Here is a 26470-nt window from a genome sequence, read left to right on the forward strand (position 1 = left end):
ACGCGCGCGCTTGCGAAACGCCGTGTGTGTGGGTAAGATACCGATCTAGTTTTGTTTGTGTCGCACTATTTGAAGATATGACAGAATTTGGATTTTTTGATATTGTCTTTGATGGCACCCAATACGTATTTGCCAATACAAATAATGTTAACTTTCTTTTTATGAGTGGGTGGCAGTGACGGACTGGATTTGAGAAGCCTAAACAGGTTCTGTTAGTGATATATATGTATGTGGATGACTATTACTCCATTTAAGGCAGAAGCCTACTAATACTTATTATTGAGAAAAGAAAAACAGGCAAAATATTATGCAAAACTGTATATTATGAGTGATAAAGCCTTTTCAACTATTTCTACAACCCAGATTTAAAAAAAAAAAAATAAAACAACAAAATGTACCAACTCAGTTTTGATGTGTATATTGCAATTCTATTCCCCTATGCACGCCATATAAAGTAACGATAACAAATTCCAATAACTGATAACAAAAACTGTAATTACTGCATTCTCAATCACCAAAAACAACAGATTGTTGGCCTCAATTGTTAAACATATCCATCTATTGGTTGAGAGTAGACATAATGGAACAAATTCTGAATTGCTTTATTTATGATTACGAATCTTTGCATTAATGACGTTGACCCATATCAGCACTTAATGAATTGTTAATTGATTAATGCTATTGATTAATGCATATTATGTTTTGGCGGATGATACGAGATGACACGGATGTTATCAACCTAAAGCGGGAGGGTCGTCATCTGCTCACACACAGGAATCGAGTCCCAAGCGATAATAACACACGCTAAGAACGCAAAGGCTCATGGGTGGACGCTTGTTTGTAAATAATGACACGCTAAGACTACCTGACGCATGCGTAGGTGATGACTCCCCCGCTTTAAGTACTTAGTCAATAAACAATACTGTTGATATTTTTAGTTTCACGATGAATATAACAACATAGTCTGATTTAAAATGTTTACTAAGTATCTACGTAACGTAAGTTACGTAAGTAAGTTCACAACAACATTCCAAAACTTGCTTTTTTGAAGTATAAATTTGTATTGCATCTTTATCGTTGATTGTTGATATGAATTAGTACATATTCTTATTGTCAAGTGAAAAAGATTCATTATATTAATCCTCAGAATTGATCCATTCTTTCACGAATTCTTTCGGTAACTGCTGTACGTTATCACTCGCCTTCCCGTTCACATATGTCAACAGTCCACAGGCATCGAATTCTTCCCCTGTAGCGATTGTGATTCTTTTCTCTTTATAATCCCACAAGACACGGACTTCAATATTCGTGAAGACCACCAAAAGTTTACCACTTCCGTCGAACCACTCGGCACCGGCATAGTGATCGTCATGTGCATTCACTCCTTCACGATCATTAAACTATTATGTAAGACAAACTAGATAATTAAATATGACGCACATATTATCACACATAGGTATATTCCATACGAGCATGTTTAAATAATTAACAGCAGGATTCCTTCGAAGAAATTAAAGACCCAGTGCTTCGAATTACCTTACGTACAGGAGCACCTACAGGTGAATTCAGGGCGCACGCGCCTCGTGCGTGATTGAATGCAGGTATAATCGGTGGAAAAGAACCTCTTTTGACAAGGTACATGAGAACACGGATTATGAACATTCAAGACACATTATTGAAACTTCATTAGTTGTTAAAAATTTAGTGATTACATTCATAGATATTTAGTAATTCTAATAAAAACGAATTTTCGAATCCAAATCGGACTATATCACAAGAAAATCTGCAGATGTCAGGTCATCATCAAGTGGCAGATCTACGGGGGTTCTTGGGGTCCGTACGCCCCCCCCCCCCGTTGGAAAATTTATTCAATTTTTTTTTTAATATAATAAAATCATTAACTTAGTCTGGCGATTTTAAAGTCCCCCCCCCATAAAAAAATCCTGTATCCGCCCCTGCTATCTACACATGGTTTTGCATTTGAGAGCCAAGTTTCATGAACTTCTAACTATTTTGAGAACCAAAAAACTGACTGACTGGCTGCCACCTTGTTTTTTTGAAATTGTGGTATGTTGTACATGCCTTGTCGGTTTTTGATCAATTTGGTACATACATCATACATGTTGAGATCTGTTTTGAAAGTGTATCGTTGACATTTTTTTTTCTCTTCAAATTATACATGATAGGATACATGCCCGTACAATTAGTTTCATAATCGAATCAAAGATGGTTCACTGGCAGCCATTTTCTTTTTTGGCCATACTGTATCTCTCTCACCTATGTACCATTTCATTGATATATATATATATATATATATATATATATATATATATATATATATATATATATATATATATATATATATATATATATATATATATACATGTTAATTTTGTGATTTGATTGTTTAGCATGTAGGGATACGTGTGCATGGTGACTGCTGGTCTACTGCTGGTAATCTTCTTTGTTTGGCATAAGTACTAAATCTCTGATACCCATGTACAGTCTCACAGTTTTGTCACATTCATCATAATACGCGCCTATGATATTATCCAAAGGTTGTATTAAATGTCCATAGTCAAACAGTAAAGTAAACTTTAACTGACACTCAAAGTCCATATTCAAAACAATACAATGTGTGTTGATCACGTGGTACACATTCATGTTTGACTTATGCTTCGTTCTCATTAAATTGTAAAGTAAACAAATAAGATAGAACTTGCTTGCGATACTGGAGACATGCACTTCAGTTGGGTTTGGATATAAAAATTGCATAAATATGCGCAATAGCAAATAGAAATATATGTTACCATATATTAAAGTGCAAATTTAAAATTCATGTAATAAATCCATTCAGAAACAATTTACCTGATAAAAGACGACACACTTGGGGCCATCTGGCTTTTTGGCCATATTACTTTATCTTAGGCATGAATAACGGGGACTGTGCCATTAACAATGATTTGTTTCATTTTAGATTTGAATTCAATTTATACCTAAACCTATACTTACTACTGTTTTTCCCTGTGGATTCATGGTCAGTACATGTGGCGCATGTACAAGATTTGGAAAAGCGTATTGGACAGAATTGAGTTTTGCTGTTGATCCTGTCGAAGTCACGCTTCCATTGATGGATATTCTTGTTTTAATGATGTTGCACTCGCGTAGGAATACGTAGTCTCGAGTACTAGACTCTGATTGAGAAGGAAAAGTGTACTTTGCGCCGTTCAAAGTTTGTAGTTTGAATGGTTCCATTTCAATAACTGACTGTTTACATTTACAAGCTGTTGAACAAAAAACATTAATAATTCAAATTCACGACTAACATAATTGAAATAATTTCCAACCCACACATACCCACACATACCCCACACATACCCACATATACCCCACACATACCCCACACATACCCACATATACCCCACACATACCCCACACATACCCCACATATACCCCACACATACCCCACACATACCCCACTGTAGCATAGTATCTATGCGGGGTCCCATTCATTATGCATTACTTTACTAACGCCTAAGTACGGTGTTAGTGATACCTCATTAACTATTCAGATACGTATTCCCGACTAACGTAATTATGCCTCCTCCACTAACGCCTATATACGGTGCCTGTAACACCTCATTGCCTATTCAGATACGAATTCACGTTTCGCCTCCGTATTCAGACATTGATTTCCCACAATGCAATGCTTCTGGTCCCAAAATCTCTTGTAAAAATTATGCGGTGTCAGATGTTTTTTTTTTGTTTCTTCATTTTTTGAAAATAGGATACATCAAATAGGTCGATCTGTGCTTGTGTGAGCAAGATATTGCGCCACTAGCGACAAGAACATTCCTTTTTAGTGTTTAAAATAAAAATCCGAGATGCTTTGGAAATGACCCGCGTGCCGACCAGAAACAGATATAACTGTGTTTGCCTTACTCGAGACTTACGCATTTTTACAACTTGTTCTCCCTGTATGACGAGTTGAGGGACTCCATTAGCTTTAGTAATCTCTTTTGCTAACCACTTTACTTTATATGACTTGCATGATTTGAACTCGTCATCGTAGATTATGGTTTTTGTTGCTGCCTTTGTTTCTACAGTAAAATTGTCAGCCTTGAGAAATCCTCCGTCTCCTCGGATTGTAAGCGTGGTGTTCCAGTTTATGTTCCTGGCTTCTTTGAAAAATTCCACCCTTCGACGCTGAATAAAAAAGACAATTCGTTGACAGTCAAGCCAGCCAGTAGCAATCTTAAGTCTCTCGTAATCTGTGGGAGACATTGACGTATAAGCTGTATTGTATGGTGGATGGAGGGCGGGTATATGTGCGGGGTGTCGATTATTGAATGAATGAACGAAGGGAGGAAGGAATAGATCCAACCATCTTACGTAACTATCGATACGTAACTATTGTCATGGATACATGTGTACACCCATCGGTTCTTGTTGTAATTGCCCAAAAGAACTCGATCCGACCCATTATGCCTCACTCCACTAAACGCCTAGCTATCGTGTTAATAACATACCATTACCCAATCAGTAAACGTAAACATACTTGTGCTGTACGAATCGTGGCCCTCCCGAATCGACATTTATGCTGACGTTCAGGGTTATTGAAGTATTACTAATCTTGAAACGAAATTTTTGGGGCATACAGCCTAACTTTCAACATCGAAAAGGTAATAAAGGAAAATAAAAAAATATCACACATTGTGACAACATGGTTGACATTGCAAGCAACTATTTTTGTCAGTTACTTTTCAAATAATATATACACGCGTTGTATACGTCGATATGAGTCCCATATCGAACAAGACGTTCTTTCATGGGGGCTAGTCGTAGAGCTGGTTTCTGTCTCGGGCGACAGGGAGAGGCTATTAATAAAGTAGTAGTATTCGACGAAAGTTCGAGAAACCCAGGTGAAGTAAAGTGGTGAGACCTAACGATCTCGGTTCTTTTATGAAATGTAAGTGGGTTGTTCCACTCCACACAAAAAATGAATACCTACAAATCACACTATCAAATCATTGCAGAACTACAGGGCATGCAATCGATGCCATGTTTTAAAAGCACTGGTGCACCTGACAAACAGTCGATATTCAACTCACGCACGTAATCCAGCAGACAGGATTCAGATAGTCAGGACATGAATAATGTTTACATTACCTTCATATTTAATGAGACGAAACTGAAAATAAAAAATACAAGTAGATAGTGTAAATAACATAATAATTACAACACGACCCAATAACATATTACTCCGACTCAATATGCCAAGGCATAATATTATATGTCCACCACTCACATGCAAACATCAATTCTACTATTAATATTGTTAAACACGGAAATCAAATTTACTTACCCCTCCTTTTAATTCAGCACACTCAACTCCGAAGGGTGCCAATAATACAAGGAACGCAAACCAAAACATGTCTGAATTCTGCACTACCACGCACCAGTGAAAGTTATTGATGTATAAAGTAACGGATTTATGCACAACCTGTGACATCCGACCGTTGAATTAATTAAGTGTTTTGAAAAAGGATACGAAAATACTCATTGTATTGGATTGGTGTAACTGTTCACAAACAAGCGTCTGCCCATGAGCCTTTGCGTTTTTAGGGACTCAATTCCTGCATGTGCGCAGGTGACAACCCTCTCGCTTTAAGTTACGGGGTGATGACATATATACACTTGAGTTTGAGGCCATGGCATACTTACTGTTACTGTTTGGCGTGGTGAATTCGGGGGTCAGGTCATATATTAACTAGTGTTTGGGTAAGGCTTTGCATAGAATGGACTTAATGTCTGTGCCTAACATATATAATGCATCAACAAATTGTAAGTGGCGGAAATAAATAGTGCTAGCTTAGTGGAAACACTAAATGCGTATGTCGTTCTGAATATCTCCGACACGATTGGTACGGTAAACTTAATATATATTTTCGTGAAATTTGATAGTTAAAATATATATTTGGGACCAAAAGCTATAAATATATGGTCACAAACTCGTAAACGCTTTCAGTTATACAATTTGTCGATTTTTGAGGGATTTTTGAAAATCGGAGAGTATGCTGGGGTAAATGAAATAATTGACGAAACATACGAAGGATTTTTTAGTTCTTGGTTTACTAGCAATATTATTGATAAAACGGGACGGGGTAATTTTATAATATTCTATCAATCAGACAAGTTCTTACATCTTGGGAACAAAAGATCTACCGATGCTTTATGTAATATTTTATTAAAATATAATTGGTTCATCTACATAAAAATGTCGTCCACCCAGTACATATTGGCGGTGTTGTAATAATCCATCTAACATCTGCGTCCTCGTTTCGTGACTTTATCAAAATCATCAATCGCAGTTACTATGAGATGTAACAGATTAGACTCACTAATTAACATACTAACTAACTCTACCCTGCGTGGTAAATTTAGTATATTTATATTACTATTCGAAGGGTGTAGCCATAGTAACAAATATGATTCGGTTTATTTTTTCGTTGATTTTACTTGCATTGATCGCCGACGGCGTCGAGTTAAATGGTGGAGTAAGTTGTTGTTCTGTTTTATATTGAATATCAAGCTTTTTTTTTTTTTATGAAGAAAATTTTGTTTTATGAATTGAGGCTGTAGATGTGCCGTTTTAATATATTATTTGACATAATATTATAACGTATTTTTTTTTATTTTCAGTTTCGGCGCATTAAATATGAAGGTAATATTATAACACATTTTTGATGTCCAGGCTATGAGTAGTATCACAAGACGGCGTCAGAGTTTGGATAAGACACACACGGTCTGACAAATCTAAAATCTAAAACCTGAGCATAGATAGTGTTCCCTATTGTGTTTCTGTTTCGTTTTGTTTTTTGTCAAAAGCGTTACCTCACACACCATTTGTTGGTTTCACGAGGTGTGCCTGGTATAATTCAGTTCATCAGCGTCAGCATCCCGTTCGAAATGCAGTGCAGTCCTGGTTACCTCATATAGCGACAATGAGCGGCTTTAAAGGCCGATTGTCGTCATCGCGTGTTCGAATTTCACGTAAACAAACATGTGTTTTACATGCGTTATATACGTCGCTATGAGTTCCATACTAGTATCAATTATTTTTATCATATATCAGTACTTCAATTCAAACAATAAGTCAGTGCCAAATCATGGTGTTATTGAATTATTTTAGGAACAATAAGGCGACTGGAAAAACACAAAATGGCGGATATGTCTGTTAGAACTTTAAAAAAAAATAACACGTGACAAAAAAACACGGACAGATGGTAGATATTTTGCACGTGTTAGGCATGTGCTATATTTTGGTTTCGTAGTTTATGGTTATTGTTTTTGCGATGTTCATTTATTATACTACTATTTATTTAACATGTGTTAATTGGTACTTTCCCGCGATATTACTTGTAGTACCCAGTCATCTTGCATTACTATCACCTCCTATCACTGAGTTTTAGTGTTACGATTCATACATGCATGAGATTTAGCAAGACATACAAGAAAACACGCCCAACTTGGAAATCCCGACATTGTATATAAACGAATAGTTTGAGAACGGTTTCTATTTTTTGTTTTGTTGTAATGTTTATTATTACTCTCCTCATAGATTACGAGAAACTAGAGGTCGCTGCTGGATGGCTCGACTGTGAGCGGATTATACTTTATTTCCAGAGTCGACGACTTGATATTTTCAATCCCCAACCAAATATATACTGGCGTGTTGATATCCGAATTGACGGTGATGGAGTTTTTAACGGAAGTGACCGTCTCAGGCAAATGAGAACACCGATAACAGTGATCTATGATAAGGGTTTTAAACTCTGTAAATCATACACTGTGAAGTGGAAGGCGACAGACTTCGTAAAGCAAGGGCCGTCGCTTTACAATATCACGGGACAGCAAGCCATCAAAATGCGTAAGTATATGTGGTTTGTCTGATTTCTTGATTGTAAATTACACGTGAAATATGACCTCAGTGAATAATTACCATCACCGTGGGAAGGGCTAGTAAGAGTTTTCATTATTATTATAACTTCGACACTGGTTTTCTGGTAGAAACTCTTTTAAAAGATTAAATGTGTTAAAGTTGTATTGTCATCAAAACTTAGTTGTAAGCGTGGTACGTATCTTCATAATTTTATAACATACGTTTTGTTCAGTCTACGCCAGTTTCCGTTCGAAACGTTTTGAAATGTAGTAATACAGTTGTTTACAATTGGATCTAGGATTTAGTGAAACGTCTTGCATATGTACAGTTGAGTTATGCAAACATACTATTGAGTCATGTATACATGATATTGAGTCATGTATACATGTCATTGAGTCATGTATACGTGTCATTGAGTCATGTATACGTGATATTGAGTCATGTATACGTGTCATTGAGTCATGTATATGCGATACTGAGTCATGTATACGTGATATTGAGTCATGTATACGTGATATTGAGTCATGTATACGTGTCATTGAGTAAAGTATACGTGATATTGAGTCATGTATACGTGTCATTGAGTAATGTATACGTGATATTTAGTCATGTATACGTGATATTGAGTCATGTATACGTGCCATTGAGTTATGTGTACGTGTCATTGAGTCATGTATACGTGCCTTTTAGTCATGTATGCATGCTATTGAGTAATGTATACGTGATATTGAGTCATGTATACGTATCATTGAGTCGGGTATATGTGATATTGAGTCATGTATACGTGATATTGAGTCATGTATATGTGTCATTGAGTCATGTATATGTGATATTGTGTCATGTATACGTGATATTGAGTCATGTATACGTGTCATTGAGTAAAGTATACGTGATATTGAGTCATGTATACGTGATATTGAGTCATATATACGTGATATTGAGTCATGTATACGTGCCATTGAGTTATGTGTGCGTGTCATTGAGTCATGTATACGTGCCATTTAGTCATGTATACGTGCCATTGAGTCATGAATACGTGTCACTGATTCACGTATACGTGATATTGAGTTCGGTATACGTGTCATTGAGTCATGTATACGTGATATTGAGTCATGTATACGTGTCATTGAGTCCGGTATATGTGCCATTTAGTCATGTATACGTACCATTGAGTAAAGTATACGTGATATTGGGTCATGTATACGTGTCATTGAGTCATGTATACGTGTCATTGAGTCATGTATACGTGATATTGAGTCATGTATACGTGATATTGAGTCATGTGTACGTGTCATTGAGTAAAGTATACGTGATATTGAGTCATGTATACGTGATATTGAGTCATGTATACATGTCATTGAGTCAGGTATATGTGCCATTTAGTCATGTATGCGTACCATTGAGTAAAGTATACGTAATATTGGGTCATGTATACGTGTCATTGAGTCCGGTATACGTGTCATTGAGTCATGTATACGTGGCATTGAGTCATGTATATGTGCCATTGAGTTATGTGTATGTGTCATTGGGTCATGTATACGTGCCATTGAGTCATGTATATGTGCCATTGAGTCATGTATACGTGGCATTGAGTCATGTATACGTGCCATTGAGTTATGTGTATGTGTCATTGAGTCATGTATACGTGCCATTGAGTCATGTATATGTGCCATTGAGTCATGTATATGTGATATTGAGTCATGTATACGTGATATTGAGTCATGTATACGTGATAATGAGTTATGTGTATGTGTCATTGAGTCATGTATACGTGCCATTGGTTATGTGTACGTGTCATTGAGTCATGTATACATGCCATTTAGTCATGTGTACGTGTCATTGAGTCATGTATACATGCCATTTAGTCATGTATACGTGCCATTGAGTCATGTATACGTGATATTGAGTCATGTATACGTGTCATTGAGTCCGGTATATGTGCCATTTAGTCATGTATACGTACCATTGAGTAAAGTATACGTGATATTGGGTCATGTATACGTGCCGTTGAGTCCGGTATACGTGTCATTGAGTCATGTATACGTGGCATTGAGTTATGTGTATGTGTCATTAAGTCATGTATGCGTGCCATTAAGTCATGTATATGTGCCATTGAGTCATGCATCCGTGTCATTGAGTCATGTATACGTGTCATTGAGTTATGCATCCGTGTCATTGAGTCATGTATACGTGATATTGAGTCATGTATACGTGATATTGAGTCATGTGTACGTGTCATTGAGTAAAGTATACGTGATATTGAGTCATGTATACGTGTCATTGAGTCCGGTATATGTGCCATTTAGTCGTGTATACGAACCATTTGAGTAAAGTATACGTGATATTGGGTCATGTATACGTGTCATTGACTCCGGTATACGTGTCATTGAGTCATGTATACGTGGCATTGAGTCATGTATACGTGCCATTGAGTTATGTGTATGTGTCATTGAGTCATGTATACGTGCCATTGAGTCATGTATATGTGCCATTGAGTCATGCATCCGTGTCATTGAGTCATGTATACGTGTCATTGAGTTATGCATCCGTGTCATTGAGTCATGTATACGTGATATTGAGTCATGTATACGTGATATTGAGTCATGTGTACGTGTCATTGAGTAAAGTATACGTGATATTGAGTCATGTATACGTGTCATTGAGTCCGGTATATGTGCCATTTAGTCATGTATACGAACCATTGAGTAAAGTATACGTGATATTGGGTCATGTATACGTGTCATTGAGTCCGGTATACGTGTCATTGAGTCATGTATACGTGGCATTGAGTCATGTATACGTGACATTGAGTTATGTGTATGTGTCATTGAGTCATGTATACGTGCCATTGAGTCATGTATATGTGCCATTGAGTCATGTATACGTGGCATTGAGTCATGTATACGTGCCATTGAGTTATGTGTATGTGTCATTGAGTCATGTATACGTGCCATTGAGTTATTTATATATGCCATTGAGTTATGCATCCTTGTCATTGAGTCATGTATACGTGTCATTGAGTCATGTATACGTGTCATTGAGTTATGCATCCGTTTCATTGAGTCGTGTATACATGCCGTTGAGGTATGCATACGTGTAATTGAGTCATGTATATGTGTCATTGAGTCATGTATACGTGTCATTGAGTCATATATACGTGATATTGAGTCATGTATACGTGATATTGAGTCATGCATAAAGGGGTAGTCAAGGCGAACAACATAATATTTCCAAATGAAAAAGCTCCAAAAATGTAAGAGAAAGTAATTTTTAGGTTTTGTATATACCTTTACGTTATCTATATATTTAACTACTCATCAGTATTATGTTGTCTGCCATCTTGATTCTCCTGCAAAGGATTGTGGGTAAAGTGTGACATCATATCCACTATTGTTAAAAATTAAGATACTGTTTTCATCCATAGCGTCAGAAATACTAATGCGAATTAGTTAAAATATTTGATGTACTTATTACTCATGTATATAATTATTATAATAATAAACGTAAATTAAATAAAAATCATTATTTTATTACCTGTATAACATACTCACATCGATAAATTGTATAAAATATACGAAAAATTCAGCATTTGGTAGAAAAACACAACAATTAATGTTTTCAGTTTTGTTGCCACGACAACTATTTTTGACTCCCATGTGCGAAGCACAAAATGGGAGTCTTTGCAGTTAGTGTGTCTGTATGTGTGTGTGTATGTGTGTATGTGTGTATGTGTGTATGTGTGTATGTGTGTGTGTGTGTATGTGTGTCCGACTGTTCCACTGCTATCTCAAGAACCATACATCGGTTTTTGATGAAACTTGGTGCATAGATGCTCTGGGCCAATGCGCAGATTTGATTAGGTTTTGGTAAAAATCCATGCTCGTTAATTACCTAATTTGCATGATAATTAGCTAATTTTTAGCTGTTCTATGACTGTTCCACTGATATCTAAAGAACCACTCATTGGATTTTGATGAAACTTGGTACATAGATGCTCTGAACATATGCGCAGATTTGATTAATTTTTGGTAAAAATCCGTGCATATTAATTACCTAATTTGCATGATAATTAGCTATTTTTTAGTGGTTCCATGACTGTTCCACTGATATCTAAACAACCACTCATTGGATTTTGATGAAACTTGGTACATAGATGCTCTGAACTAATGCTAGGTTTTGATTAGTTTTTGGTAATAATCCGTGGATACTAATTACCTAATTTGCATAATGATTAGTCAATTTTCGGTTTTTCCACTGATATCTCAAGTACTAATCATCACATTTCAATGAAACTTGGTACATAGATGTCATACGACACTGCACAGACCTGATAGTTTTTAAGGTAATATCAGTACATATTAATTACCTAATTTGCATAATTAATTAATTTTCAGCATTTGATATAAGTAGTTAGCATTACATTTCAATGAAACTTGGTACTTACATACTTAAGGACTATGCAGAGATTGATTGTTTTCGATAAATATTTGTGCATATTAATCACCTAATTTGCATAATTAGTTAATTTTCAGCTTTTCCACAGGTATCTCAAGTACTAATCATCGCATTTCAATGAAACTTGGTACATAGATCCTTTAGGACTATGCAGAGACCTGATTAGTTTTAGGGTAAATAATTGTGCATATTAATTACCTAATTTGCATAATTAATTTTCAGCTTTTCTACTGATATCTAAAGTACTAATCATCACATTTCAATGAATCTAGAATTATGCAGACCCAATTAGTTTCCGGTAAATATTTGTGCATATTAATCACCTAATTTGCATAATTAACCAACTTTCACACTGATATCTCGGGTACTATACATCACATATCAATGAATGTACATGGATGCTGTAGGACAATAGACAGACCTGAATAATTGTGGGTTAAAATCTGTACATATTAATTACCTAATTTGCATAATTAACCAATTTTAAGCTTTCACACTGATATCTAAAGTACCGTAAAAACTCCAAAATTTTGACCGGTTTTAAATAATTGGTGTTCGATATGTGACGTGTTTTTATAGTCAAAATTAAGGTGCATTTTCGGACGGTCGAATTTTTCAGAATAGAAATCAGCAAATGAAAAAATGGGGATGATAGACAGTGTGCTTCATTAGTTTTTAAAAAATGCAATGTCCGTCAATTGACGTAAACTTCTTCATGTTTCACGGTAAAAGCAAAGGTCGTGGCCGAGTTGTAACTCAAAATCTAAACAAAGTCATCAATCAGTGAGTATTATGACAAGCAAAACAAAACATCAAGACGCGGAGAAGAGGTCAGCACAAAACTAATAGGTCAAAAGACAAAGCTGTCTCGCACTACCTAGAAAAACTTGCGAATGTTCGAAGTACAGGTACCCATTGGACAAAAGATGCATGGAAGTTTAGCAAACTACTGTAGAATACTTTATTTTCACTTGGAATTTATTTTCGCTATTTTCGCTGAAGGGATGATTCCGTGAAAATAAAATCCAGTGAATATACTTTTTTTCCTATATTTCACATTAAACTCATAAAAAATCAGTGAAAATAAATTCCAAGCAAAACGCCCAAAATGTCTTTTCAGCGAAAATTAATTCCAGCGAAAATAAAGTATTCCTTTTTCTGTGGAATACTTTATTTTCGCGGGGATTTTATTTTCGCTTATTTCGCGGTAGAGAAATTAGCGCGAAAATAAAAACACCGCGAAGTGTTGTTTTAGCATCTCATGAATAATTAATTAGGCCAGCTTGCCGCCATATTGGATCGTAGTGAATAACACGCTACGTTTCTACACACACTCTAAAACAGTACACAAGTTATTAAATGACAAAATTAAGTTTTATTTCCTTTACATAAATATTTATACATACAAATACTAGTACAGTAAAAAAAATGGCAATATTACTAGTAATTCACAATTTCAAAAGTTCGTTCAGTTCCGATGTAGGGCAAATATTCATAGCCAATACTAGTACTAGTTTTTTACACGATTTTCTTAAACAAGTCCCGCCTGTGTAAATCCACTGACGACAATATCATGACGACTGGATAAAATATCATGACATTTAATCAACCATTTAGCATGCAATGGTTTCATCAGCGATGTACTGAGATCTACGTGGTTAACGTCAATACCTGTAACGTCTACACTGTTGTCGAGTGACTCGGTAACTTTGTCTGCATACCAAGACTGGAAACAGTTCTTTAATTCGTCTTTGAATTCTTTGTTGACTGCCAAATCTAATGGCTGTAGTCGATCGGTGCAACACGCTGGAATATATACCACATGTATATGATTTCTTTGCAGTATTTCATGCATCTCTTTAGATCGGTGGGCTCTGTAAACATCGAACAAACACAGAGCTCGTTGATTTTCTTGGAGGCCAAGTAGAGTGCGTTGATTTTTGAAGTACGGCACAATTACTTTCTCTGCATACCGAATCATGGAATCTTCATTACTCCAGTGAGAAATGGTTTGTGTGATATCCCAAGACTCGGGAAAATTTACTTTTGGGTGACAACGTTCAGTTTTCCCAGCATAAATGAGTTGAGGTGGCAGTAAATGTCCTGCTTTACTGATCGCCAACAGTACGGTGATTTGCCGCTTGTCGTCAATGCCATTCACTGTAACTTGCTGACTTCCTCGTTCTTCCAAAGTCCATTCTCCGCCAGGAACCAAACTAACACCGGTCTGATCCCAATTAACGATCAACTCATTCGGGATATCATGTTCAGACACCACATTCTTAAATCGTTGGAGAAACGCAAATTTGATATCGTCAAAATCACTTGGAAGTTTCTTTACCCCTTTCGTGCCTTTTCTCTTTACAAAATTCATCCGCTTCAGAAGTGACTTCGCCCAGGATTTACTAATGTTTACTGTTCCCCCATACTGTTGAAGTTTTGTTCTATCGACTTTTTGCACTATTCCTTGTGTTGCAGCCATAACAATTCTTGTATTTATTACCCCACCACTTACACGCACTTTACGAATCCACTGCTGCGCCTTGATATCGAGCTCACGGCCGATGAGAAGTGGTTGACCCCGTTGACCCTTCGGTAAAGCTGTGACAATTGAACTCGAATCTTGTTTTTGTTTCCTTACATAAGAATCTCTCATGCCTCTGACGCTACTCTCAGAAACATTTTTTCCAAGATCTTTGCTAAACTTTCGAACAGTCTTCATGACACCATTTTCAAGAGCCGATCGTCCAATTTTTGCACGAACTTCATCAGAATAAAAATTGTAGTCACCACGTTTTCGTTTGCGGGACACAGAAACACTTTGTTCAACAGCGGTGTTAGCAGCTTCGATGGCTTTAGCCTCGACGAGGGATACTTCTTCACGTGGGTCAGGAAGACCGAGACCCGGGGATGACGGTGGATTAACTTGCTTTAACCAGTTCGTTAAAAGAGACATGGTGTATACAGTACTCGAACGTAAATTAAACTGACAAACTTGATGAAAATCACTGGTTTTTAAAGGTAAAAACCTTTGTTCTTTGGCGTTAATGTGTTCTATTATTAAAACAGGTACTGACTTTTGTATCGATGTCTAGACCTAGGAAGGTGTGATTATTTTTCATTCAAACAATAAGTAGCTTCTGCTTTCACTAATCAAAATCTGGAGCATTTCCTGCCCAACTGGGCAAGTGTTGATCCCGGAAGTTAATCCCGCGAATTCTCTATTCAACTCCGCGAAAATAAAATCCCGCGAAAATGCCGGGTATCTTAAAATCGCGAAAATAAAATACCGCGAAAATAAAATATTCCACAGACTATCTCCCCGACCCAGTGCAATGTATCCGGTTAGAATCAAAGCTCACGTGTCCCTTATTTGAGGGACCAAATTCTGCCGTAAATTCGCCCTTGGATTAAAAAATAAAATGGGATTTAAGAAAATAAAATGGGACTTTTAAGGTGTATTTTGGCATCATTTTTCGGACATTTCAATCAATCCTGCCGGCTAAAATAGAGTCTAAGTTTTACTGTAGTCATTGACGTTTGTCTATTCAAGAGTACACGTGTATGATTTTTATCGTGACTAGCGTGAGCGGGTAAGCTTCCTTTCGAGAATGAGCTGTTATCACTGTGAACAATGTTAAATTATTCTTCAGATGACCAGTTTATTTTTTAAAAACAACTAATTTTTTTATTTAAAAAAAATCATGCCGTTTTCGCATCAAAATCCAAGCCAAAATATCGTACTACAACACCAATTTCTTCCGCATTGCGTTCAATAACATTAACATATTTAAATAAGCTATGGTAATTTGAACACGTTGGCATCATCCAGCTTTTTGATTGGTTAATTAGCGATTTGACCTATTTGACCTAAGAGAACATGGCGGATATCCTACAGCATCAAACGTTTATACGAGACCGGAATCATTCGCTTACGATGAAACTAAGTTGACTTTTATTTCTATTTCATAACCATTCAACAAATTTATTTTGTGTACATTATTATAATCACTACTGAGTACAGTAATAATCAACAATTCAGAAACGCAGCATGCCGAGATTTTTGTGTTCGTTTTTATTTGAAACTTCGTTTATTTAGAATATATTTTCGTTACCAATAAAATAAAAATCTCTCAGTCAATCAGAAACCCGGATTCATGCCTTCGAGGAAGGTCCCGTTTGAACGCTCACATCGTTTTTTTTTTTTTCGTTTGGGGGAAAACTAAAACTGGTCGCAATTTTCGAATAAGAATGAGTCGGCAATTTTTAGTGGAGTCGAAAATTTGTAGGTAAATAAAACACAGAAACCGGCAAATAAATAGGCGTTCGAATTTTTAGAGGGGTCGAAATTTTGGAGTTTTCACGGTACTAATTATTCCATTTCAATGAAACTTAGTATAAAGATGCTCTAGGACAATGTACAAACCTAATTAGTTTTGGGTAAAAATCTGTTCATATTAATTCCCTAATAAGCATAATAATTCATAATTTTTTGGTTCTAATCACATTTCAATTAAACATAGATTTTCTGTTACATTGCGCAGACCTCATTAGTTTTACACTCAAATCTGGTCATATTAATTTTCTGATTTGCATAATTAGTTTTCAGCTAAGTAATTTCGAATTATATTTAATGTGTCTCCAATACTCTCAGCACATGGGAGTTCTTTCTAAGCTTTCTTTGATTTATGCATGTCCAGCACTAGTACATGTATGTTACCATGTAATAGATTTGCAACCAATTTGAGGTTCAACTTTTATAGATTAAATCATTTTCTCAATTTTCTACAACAGTGTGTATTACGTCATATTTTACCCATAATTCTTTGCTGAAGAATCAAGATGGAAGGGGGCTACATAAACTGATTAAATGTTATCTAGAGAATGCAAAGTGGTATAAAAATTATGAATTGTATTTTCTTACATTTTCGGGGCTATTTTGGAAGCATTATGTTGTTAGCCTTGACTTTCCCTTTAACCATAGACTCAATGTTTGTGCATTAAAATCCTTATTATTCTTCGCTGTATGTTCTTAATACCAATATGCCAATTATTTCAATATACATAACAGGTAATTGCACGGGGACATTTATTTTTGGAAATAAATATATAAAATGTTTTCTTTCAACAGCTTGTAAATGTAAACAGTCAGTTATTGAAATGGAACCATTCAAATTACAAACTATGAACGGCGCAAAGTATACTTTTCCTTCTCAATCGGAGGCCGGCACTCGAGACTACGTATTCCTACGGGAGTGCGACAACCCCAAAACAAGAATATCATTCAATGGTAGCGTGACCACCACAGGGTCTGATGAACCAAAGCTAGATTTGGTGCGATTCTTCTTCCCGTACCAATTCAACGACCCCCATACTTTAATCATGAATTCAGACGGAGTAGCGACGGTGAGTATACATACATCTATGTTGCTAAGACGCGCATCACTGTACCATGTGCTAGTATCTCAGATCCATGGGATCTACTGTATCAGGGGGAAATTCTTGTCTTCGGGGTTCTCCACACGTGTCAGAGGGAAATCTCGTCTCGGCTCTATATCGCCTCCCCTTGAGGTGCGGGATCGGGAATGTCACTTAAACTTTACAGTCAAACAGACGCACACAACAAAATACGTTTCAACTTTCGTCTTAGTCGGTCATTCGAGCACTCTATAAGACACAACGCCCTGGGGAAAAATCCCCAAGACTATCGCAAGGCTGACCCAAGACTGCCTATAGACTGCGTCAAGACTCGCCCCAAGACTCTCCAGGACTGGACTGCGTCTATCGTGGTGTACTCGCCAAGACCAACTCAAAACTCTCTTTATTCATTTTCAAAACTCTAACCAATTACAAAACAGTAAAAAGACTCTAGGGCGTGGCCTTCAATCATACAGCCAATCACACTAAGTACTGAACACGTCATATCTTTTGATTAATCGTTCACTACATTAATAACTACGAATACTAACTGTCAGAAATAGTAGTCCGAATAGCGACGGTTATCTCGTAATTAGTTCCAAATCACTGAGTCGAGTTCCGTCCAGGACCTCGCTTGCCTAAACGATGACAGACATAACACAGCAATTCACTCGTAATCAACTAATTAAGTCGATCAACAGATACGCGAAAACAAATTCATCATAGATCTGCGCTAGCTGTTTCGGAACGCTGGTCGAAGAGTCGGGAATGAAACAGAAACTCAACAATGTGACAATCCTGAACAACCAAATATATATATATTGCACATGTGGGGATAATCTTGTTACACTGCTCAAGAGTCTCAACAACTAGCCCAAATGACAAAAAAAACAAAAACATTTTCGGCCATTGTTTTCACGGGTTGTGGTTACCAGGCAGTGAAATTATGTGATTATTCCCGAGAATATTGCATTTTTTGCATATAGTAAATATCTATACTCATTAAGTTAATGAATTACAGATATGGCGTTGCTATTCGGGCGTTTTTTCAGTGTCCTCATCGTGAGAACTGTACATTGTGTTTGCGTAAATGTACACATTTCAATCCATCTCCCAGTGTTTACATGTTACATGAATACATTATTCCGGTGATGTCTGAAACCATGGAGCTAAAAAAACAAATATACCATGACGAACGGCTTTCAAGCAATTGACCAATGCACGTTTTTTTAGTAACCGTGACCAATGGAACTTATCACCGCACCCTCAGCTAACTGGCTATATTTGTTTTCGACGGTACCAGGTTATCAATCATGGCGTCCAATGAAATTGCATGATGCAGGGAATGTTTACATGAATTTTGCCAGATATGATACCCTAATTACGTTTTTCTTTGTTTCGTAACAGATCAATGGTCAAAAAAATTTGAATATACATGACGATCATTATGCTGGTGTCGAGTGGTTCTCCGGAAGTGGTAACATGGTAGTAGTTTTTAAAAAGATCGAAGTCCGGGTTTTGTGGGATCATAGCAAAAATAGCGTCACAATCGCTGCAGGAGAAGAATTCTCTGCCTGTGGACTGTTGGCATATAAGAAAGGGAAAGCGAGTGATGATATACAGCAGTTACCGAAAGAATTCGTGAACGAATGGGCCACTTCGTAGGGTTAACGCCATTAGTATTGAACTGCGTTGCGTGACAATGGTCAGCTCTGGGTGAACATTGTGTTACCAGAGGTTAATTTTGGGGGATGGAATAGATTATAAAATAAAAAAGTGTACGTACCATCAATATAATCTGCAGTCTGGTGTTCTTCCTCTTATAAATAGTGTATGCGTAATTATAGCCGCTTTTTATTCAATTCAAAACGGAAAGCTATGGTTGCAGAAAGAACCAAGGTATCCTCGTCGCAGAATGCGGCTCGTACAGTAAATACAGTGATTCGGCTCATACTGTTCTGAGTAATAAATAAATATAAAAAAATCATGCGGCTAAAACGTGCTTTGTGATAACAAGGGGATAATGATGGGAGTTGCGACGAATAATACATTTTCGTTCAATGTTATTTGCCAAAAGAAAACGCCTTGGTAACTCCATAATGCGCAGCGGTCACAAACGAGAAGGATGATATCTCACTTCACCTCCTACCCGTGCAAGAACACTGTATTGGGTATCGAATGTTCTATTGTCGCTAATTTCAAGGGGTTTGTACTTTGTAGCAAGACTAGACTAATACTCCAATCAAGTGGCCCCTGGGAGGCGGGCTTCTTGGTTTTTGCTTTGAATTAAAACGGAACAAAGGCATACATTGTGTCTCTTACCCTAGGTACACATAGGTTTATGCACAGACTTGGTTTGGTGAGCAAAACTTCTTTAGAATAAAACAAAAAAATAATCAAAATATCAAAAACTCCGCTAGTAGAAGAATGATGCAATGCAATGAATCTGTCTGCCTCTGATTACACCATGAGAGAGTCTTGAGATATTGTCAGGCACTAACCGAGTCAGGCCAAGCAGAACTGAGCTCATGGGCAGAACCCCGTGTTCCTAAACCAGAAGTGATGGGGTGTCTAGCAGGCATACTGGATTAGTTTGTAATTTGTGGGAACCTATATACATCCAGAGTATTCCATTGATCACTGATCCAGAAACTGTAAGACATAGAGCTTGAGCATGAAGTTTCTGCCTGAGGCAAATAGATCTATGAATCGTGTCTCCCACAGGGTGGCTAGACTGGGGTACGTGATAACTGGCTTCCCAGTGAAGCCCCACACCACATGGCTTGAGTAATAACAGTTCTACCCTGAGATCCATTTGCAGTACCAGGCCTTACTTAGATGTAGTCATTCCCACAAAACCCATCAGTTGTTTGAGTTGTGTGGTGGGACTGGAGCAAAGTGAAACCACTAGGTCTTTGACTTTTTGACACCACACTGGCACCAGGATAACTAGCCCTGGATGCATGTCGAAATTTTTACCCATTCAAAATGGCCGCCAGGCAGCCTTATTGGATCAAATCAGGAAATAAATCCATGTGAATATCTATACCTCCTCACTGTATCTTTGTACCTAGTATCAAGGCATCTCTGAGAAATATCAATGGACAGACAAAAGCCATGATTAACAATCACAATGGCTGCCAGTCGGCCATATTTTATAATTTCAAAAAAGTTAAACAACGTGCATCTGTACCCGATTCCTGCATGTTACCTCCTGACTACTCGCCTCCAGAATCCTTGTGGTTCCCTCACTAGTCACCGGATTCACAATTACCAGCTACAGCCCGGTCAGGTCAGACCAAGATCTATCCAGAACACTTCCTTACATTGCCTGATTATTTACATTGCCACAAAAATTAGTCCATCCATACATTATTATATCTACCAATATTCAACTCGGCCAACTTGGTCAACGCTTGTAACAATTGACTCATTTTCTGATCATGTTGTCCTATTGGCGCCCTGGTAGACAGCCGAAGCCCAGTAGATGCTTCTGGTTCACCAATAACCGTTAACTTTCAGTAGTCTGGTTTGGTATACGCACTAATGCCCTCTTATTAATATTTCCATGTGACAGTGCCAGTGATACTTGGCGAATGCTGGTAGATGAATTAGAAAATGTGTCACGAGTCACTCTCAGTGTTAGAACTCTTTATTATTAAAAGATTCAGATTTGTGTGTCTTAGAGGGGACATATGAAGATTGAAAAGCCGCTACTTGACACAAAATGAGCATAATGCCAGATTCCATACGGTCAATCAATTTTCAAGCACACACTAAATGAGAAATAGAAGTATATTAGTAATTACACACATAGCAGTATGAACAGTGCCAGCTAACATGGCTGCCACAACCACGTGGAAATCCAACCACTTCTGAACAATTTTCTGAAGGAAAATAAATCACAAGTATATACTTATCCGCCCAGGCAGGGACAGAACGTTCTGGTCTTCATAACTTTATCAACATGACAGCCTACATTTTCTGGACGATTTATTTACGCCGGGAAAACTGGAACTGGGCGCTCAGCCCCTCAGGTGAACGATTTTATTGGTACATTGGAAGTGTTTTATTTCCGAACTCGGGCTAACTTTGGACAGTTTGTCTGAATGTATAACCAATGCTTACATTGGATTGTGGTAAGGTAAGTATGAGTAAACTAGTCAAATACCAACATTTGAAAAGTCATAACTGATTTCAGCCATACAAAGATTACACACAATCGATATATAGGATTGTGCAGCATACATATACAGAAATTCATTACTGGGAATGAGTATTGTTCATTCTCATGTCTATGTTTTAGACTGGGGGTTAAGCATGTTTTATACCAGTCTTGTTTGTGCGTGGGCGCGGAAGGGGTCATGATTTTTTAGTCCACTCCCAGGAATAAAAATGCGCAATTCTAATTGAAAGTAGTGTATTGTTATATTGACTCAATTATCTTCAACTATATCAAGTCCACTATTTTGTCTACAGTCACTAACAAAACTACTCACTACATTGAGCACGACCATCAACAATTGTTGACATGGCTGCCTTGAGAAACATCACACTCACCAGCATTAGCAGTACTATTATGAACGACCGGAAGAGGAAAGAGGTACTGAATAAGAAGTGGCCGTCACGAAAATTGATGGTGACTATGAGTATGGAAAAAATGGTGGTGAAGAAAACACGTTAATAATGACATTTTATAGACCTGGATCATGTCTGTCAATGTTTTTATAACAGTGGCGGCGGTACCGGGGGCAACCGCGAGGGATAGTGAGCAGATCTCACCTTCCCCCCCCCCCCATGCACACATTTCGGCCGCCGCCTCTGAGCAGAGAAACTAACATGGATACCATAAAAAACCAAATAGCCAGTGGGCTATTTTTACATCTGTGTTCGTGCTTATGGTATTACTGCGCCCATTGATTGCCAGATTGGAAGGGATTGTGCACTCAATTTGCATACAAGCAAGATAATCTATAACACTGATGCACATTACTCAATGCAGAGCCGTACTGTGATTTACTGACGTCGTACATTTATTAATATTTCCCGAGATGTTTCAGTTAATGTTCTTGTTTCTGGTATTTGTGGTCAGTGTCGAAACTGTTGAACTGAACGGCGGAGTGAGTACTGGTTCTGATAAATTACTAGTTTGTGATAGTCACAGTAAAGCTGAGTGTATTATCATTGCGTGGTGCATGCATTAATTTTATCTCTTTTCATTTTCAGTTCCGACACATCAAATACGCAGGTAATGTATAATATTATTATTCTGACTGTGCGTAATACTGATTCTGATTTGGGGTTATGATCACCAGTCTTTTGGTCGATTTCAGGGGGAAACTGAAGCATATAGAAATTACCAATATACTAGTATATGGCTCTCTATATGTCCAGGAGTAATATGGTGTAGTATACGCGTACTTTGGGGTGGAAACCCGGAGATGGGAAAACGGACTGACATGCAACATGGATAGTAAACGCAACAGCAATCCCAGGTATAGGAATGAATTTATTTTATTTCATTATTGTCTTCTTTGCTTTTCTAGATTACGAGAGACTGAAATTTGCTGCTGGCTGGCTAGACTGTGGACGGATTGTACTGTATATTCAACGGAGAAATATGGAACACTATATACGCTATATACAGATAACGTGGGATATAACCATCACAATAACCGGTGAAAAAGGTCTCAACGTAACTGACAATTTTTTGGGGAGTGCAGCAACTAAAATTTATGATGCCGGATTCGAATCGTGTAAGTCATATACAATGAAGTGGACGGCAAACGAAAAAAGAAGAACTCCCAGTGAGAGGCCGCTATCCAACATGAAGGGAGAGCAAGTAATAAAAATGCGTAAGTGTTACGCACCATAGTTAAAGGGCGGCAGTCGTCGCGCCGCGTCCTGTTCGATATGGGACTCATAGCGACGTATACAACGCGTGTAAAATAAATTGTGTATTTACAAGAAATTCGAACACGCGCTGCGCGACGACTACCGCGCTTTAAGATACGTTATCACAGTGTAGCTAAAACAAGCAGAAAACTGTGTCTTCTACCTGGATACATATCACTTTTGAAATCGGTATGTTATAATGAGTTTTAATTTTCCTAGATACTAATTTGGTTACTATACTATTCGAATATATTCAAGTGTGTTTGTTTTTTTGTTCAACAGCTTGTAAATGTGAACAGTCAGTTATTGAAATGGAACCATTCAAATTACAAACTATGAACGGCGCAAAATACACTTTTCCTTCTCAATCGGAGTCCGGCACTCGAGACTACGTATTCCTACGTGAGTGCAACATCCTTAAAACAAGAATATCCATCAATGGAAGTGTGACCTCGATGGGACCAACAGCACAACTCAATTCTGTCCAATACTCTTTTCCAAATCTTGTACATGCGCCACATGTACTGACCATGAATCCACAAGGAGTACCGGAAGTAAGTCATATCTAAGTGCGCTGACGTTGTCACCAGATCTCATGACATATGTCTATTTCCTGGATGACAGAAAATTTTATTAAATAAGCCAAATTCAATCTATAGTCGTAAATGATGTGCAATCAGCGAAAATAATATTATTAAAAATAGTTTGTATGCCGGAAATGTAACACACGCGATATATTGAATTAAGGAAGTATCAGGGGTAAATTTTCTCCTCTGTGGGGTTCTCCACACGTGTCAGAGGGGAATCTCGTCTCGTCTCTATATCTCGTCCCCTTGAGGTACGGGATCGGGGAAGTCACATAAGCTTTACAGTCAAATAAGACACACACAACGAAATACGTTTCAACTCTCGTCTTAGTCGGTCTTTTGAAGACACAGCGCCCTGGGGAAAAATCCCCAAGACTATCGCAAGGCTGTCCCGAGACTCGCCCAAGACTCTCCAGGACTGGACTCTCGACTGCGTCTATCCTCGTGTACTCGTCAAGACCAACTAAAACTCTCTTTATTCATTTTCAAAACTCTAACCAATTACAAAACAGTAAAAAGACTCTAGGCCGTAACCTTCAATCATAAAGCCAATCACACTAAGTACTGAATACGTCATATCTATTGATTAGTCGTTCACTACATTAATAACTACGGATACCAACTGTCAGAAATAGTAGTCCGAATAGCGACGGTTATCTCGTAATTAGTTCCAAATCACTGAGCCAAGTTATGTCCAAAACTTCAAATAGGTCTAAACGATGACAGACTTAACACAGCAATTGGCTCGTAATCAGCTAATTAAGTCGGTCAACAGATACGCGTAAACTAATTCATGACAGAAGATCGACTATTCTTTGGCATGTACCATTTTAAAATTGGATAACAGTTCATGATCACTTAAAATGAAACGTTTTTGTGATAGATGTTCGCGTTAAATACCACTGTCAGAATACAACGTATCATCAAAAATGTACTTTTGTTGTAATGTTTCATATCTTTCCAAGTTAAGTTTTTTTTTCTTTGCAACAGCTAAATGGTCGTGGTAATGTGAATGTGCATGACGATCACTACGCTGGTGCTGAATGGTTTATTGGAAATGATAAATTCATAATGGTATTTACGAATATTGAAGTCCGGGTCTTGTGGGATTATAAGGAGAAGACAATCACAATCGCTGCAGGAGAAGAATTCGATGCCTGCGGACTGTTGACATATGGGAACGGGAAGGCGAGTGATAACGTACAGCAGTTACCGAAAGAATTCGTGAAAGAGTGTGTCATTTCGAAGAGGTAATATAATAGAAATAAATAATACTAATGCAAAAGTAATAATATAAATTGGTAATAGGATTAAGGGATTTATCATAACTTACATCGGAGGCATTACAATTTGTATAATGTGAAAGAAAATCGAGTCAAAATATAGTCGGCACAGCAAAAGAGTAATTTAAAAAGATTATAAACTTATAATGTACATACCATTGTTAACCCATACCGCACCAAAAGAAATAATATACACATGACTTATTAACATATTAAGCTTCAAATGCCTTAATACGTATCCTGGTCGACACCCAGAATGTCCACGAACACCGTTTGGGTAGTTGAAGAAGAATTATCGAAAGTTGAAGAAAAATTATCCTTAATTTTCACTGGCTCTAATGTTCATTTTTATTTATTTCAGTCAAGCTGTGACAATATATTGAAAATTGTGGCTGATACCTTTAACATACAGATGAATGACATAATTAGTGATCCGTGAAATTGTTTGCTGTTTTAAAGGTGTCACCTTTCATACTACTGATTTATTTATTTGAAATATTTGTTGTTTGTAGTGGTGGGAGTGATGATGCTTGGTTGGTTAACAATGTGATTAGATATAAGTTCATTTTCCAACACAAAATTGTTTCTTGTTTTAATATCTATAAATATATATATATGACGTAGTAAGTGAACATTTGCTACTTTCAACACGATCTGTTTTTCAGTCAATTGTCACTCTATTTAATCTATACGAACAACATGTGGCCAGTGTGTTATATACGCGCCAATTGATTGTACGGCCCGCACGGGAATCGTTATAGTGATATACGTGTATTCTTGCCTCGCTTAAAACACTGAACGCCTGCAAATGACTCTGCATATTTTTGTTTTCGCTGATGTTATTTCAATCGCAATCCTAAACTGAACGCGAGGGCACACTCATATGAGTA

At 37.3% G+C, this 26470-nt stretch overlaps 3 protein-coding genes across 3 annotated transcripts; 2 read left to right on the forward strand and 1 right to left on the reverse strand.

The window, feature by feature from the left end:
- Positions 1 to 406: 406 nt before the first annotated feature.
- LOC144363722 (uncharacterized) lies at positions 407 to 5479 on the reverse strand. The gene is made up of 5 exons (XM_078014245.2): positions 5366 to 5479; positions 5170 to 5191; positions 3954 to 4271; positions 3013 to 3284; positions 407 to 1400 (listed from the first exon to the last, which is right to left on the reverse strand). Exons 1-5 carry the CDS (start codon positions 5432 to 5434, stop codon positions 1137 to 1139), a joined length of 945 nt encoding a protein of 314 aa, XP_077870371.1. The 5' UTR covers positions 5435 to 5479; the 3' UTR covers positions 407 to 1136.
- A 979-nt stretch (positions 5480 to 6458) lies between these two features.
- Positions 6459 to 19612, forward strand: LOC102802688 (uncharacterized). The gene is made up of 5 exons (XM_078014238.2): positions 6459 to 6557; positions 6703 to 6724; positions 7622 to 7930; positions 17529 to 17803; positions 19223 to 19612. Exons 1-5 carry the CDS (start codon positions 6489 to 6491, stop codon positions 19478 to 19480), a joined length of 933 nt encoding a protein of 310 aa, XP_077870364.1. The 5' UTR covers positions 6459 to 6488; the 3' UTR covers positions 19481 to 19612.
- Positions 19613 to 22796: 3184 nt separating this feature from the next.
- On the forward strand, positions 22797 to 26160 carry LOC102802569 (uncharacterized). The gene is made up of 6 exons (XM_006812482.2): positions 22797 to 22935; positions 23042 to 23063; positions 23362 to 23670; positions 23993 to 24264; positions 25288 to 25547; positions 25942 to 26160. Exons 1-6 carry the CDS (start codon positions 22867 to 22869, stop codon positions 25961 to 25963), a joined length of 954 nt encoding a protein of 317 aa, XP_006812545.2. The 5' UTR covers positions 22797 to 22866; the 3' UTR covers positions 25964 to 26160.
- Positions 26161 to 26470: the final 310 nt, after the last annotated feature.

This window comes from Saccoglossus kowalevskii, chromosome 1 (genome assembly GCF_978046115.1).
Source record: "Saccoglossus kowalevskii chromosome 1, keSacKowa6.1, whole genome shotgun sequence".
Classification (NCBI taxonomy): domain Eukaryota; kingdom Metazoa; phylum Hemichordata; class Enteropneusta; family Harrimaniidae; genus Saccoglossus; species Saccoglossus kowalevskii.

Bases quoted from the DNA above. Each gene is read 5' to 3' on its own strand.
- LOC144363722 (XM_078014245.2), bottom strand. From the start codon at position 5,434: ATGTTTTGGTTTGCGTTCCTTGTATTATTGGCACCCTTCGGAGTTGAG. The intron at 4,272-5,169 runs GTAATGTAAACA...TGTCTCCCACAG, and splicing joins TCGTCTCATTAAATATGAAG to ATTACGAGAGACTTAAGATT. The intron at 3,285-3,953 runs GTAAGTCTCGAG...TTTGTTCAACAG, and splicing joins AGAACAAGTTGTAAAAATGC to CTTGTAAATGTAAACAGTCA.
- LOC102802688 (XM_078014238.2), top strand. From the start codon at position 6,489: ATGATTCGGTTTATTTTTTCGTTGATTTTACTTGCATTGATCGCCGAC. The intron at 6,558-6,702 runs GTAAGTTGTTGT...TTTTATTTTCAG, and splicing joins GCGTCGAGTTAAATGGTGGA to TTTCGGCGCATTAAATATGA. The intron at 7,931-17,528 runs GTAAGTATATGT...TTCTTTCAACAG, and splicing joins ACAGCAAGCCATCAAAATGC to CTTGTAAATGTAAACAGTCA.
- LOC102802569 (XM_006812482.2), top strand. From the start codon at position 22,867: ATGTTTCAGTTAATGTTCTTGTTTCTGGTATTTGTGGTCAGTGTCGAA. The intron at 22,936-23,041 runs GTGAGTACTGGT...TTTCATTTTCAG, and splicing joins CTGTTGAACTGAACGGCGGA to TTCCGACACATCAAATACGC. The intron at 23,671-23,992 runs GTAAGTGTTACG...TTTGTTCAACAG, and splicing joins AGAGCAAGTAATAAAAATGC to CTTGTAAATGTGAACAGTCA.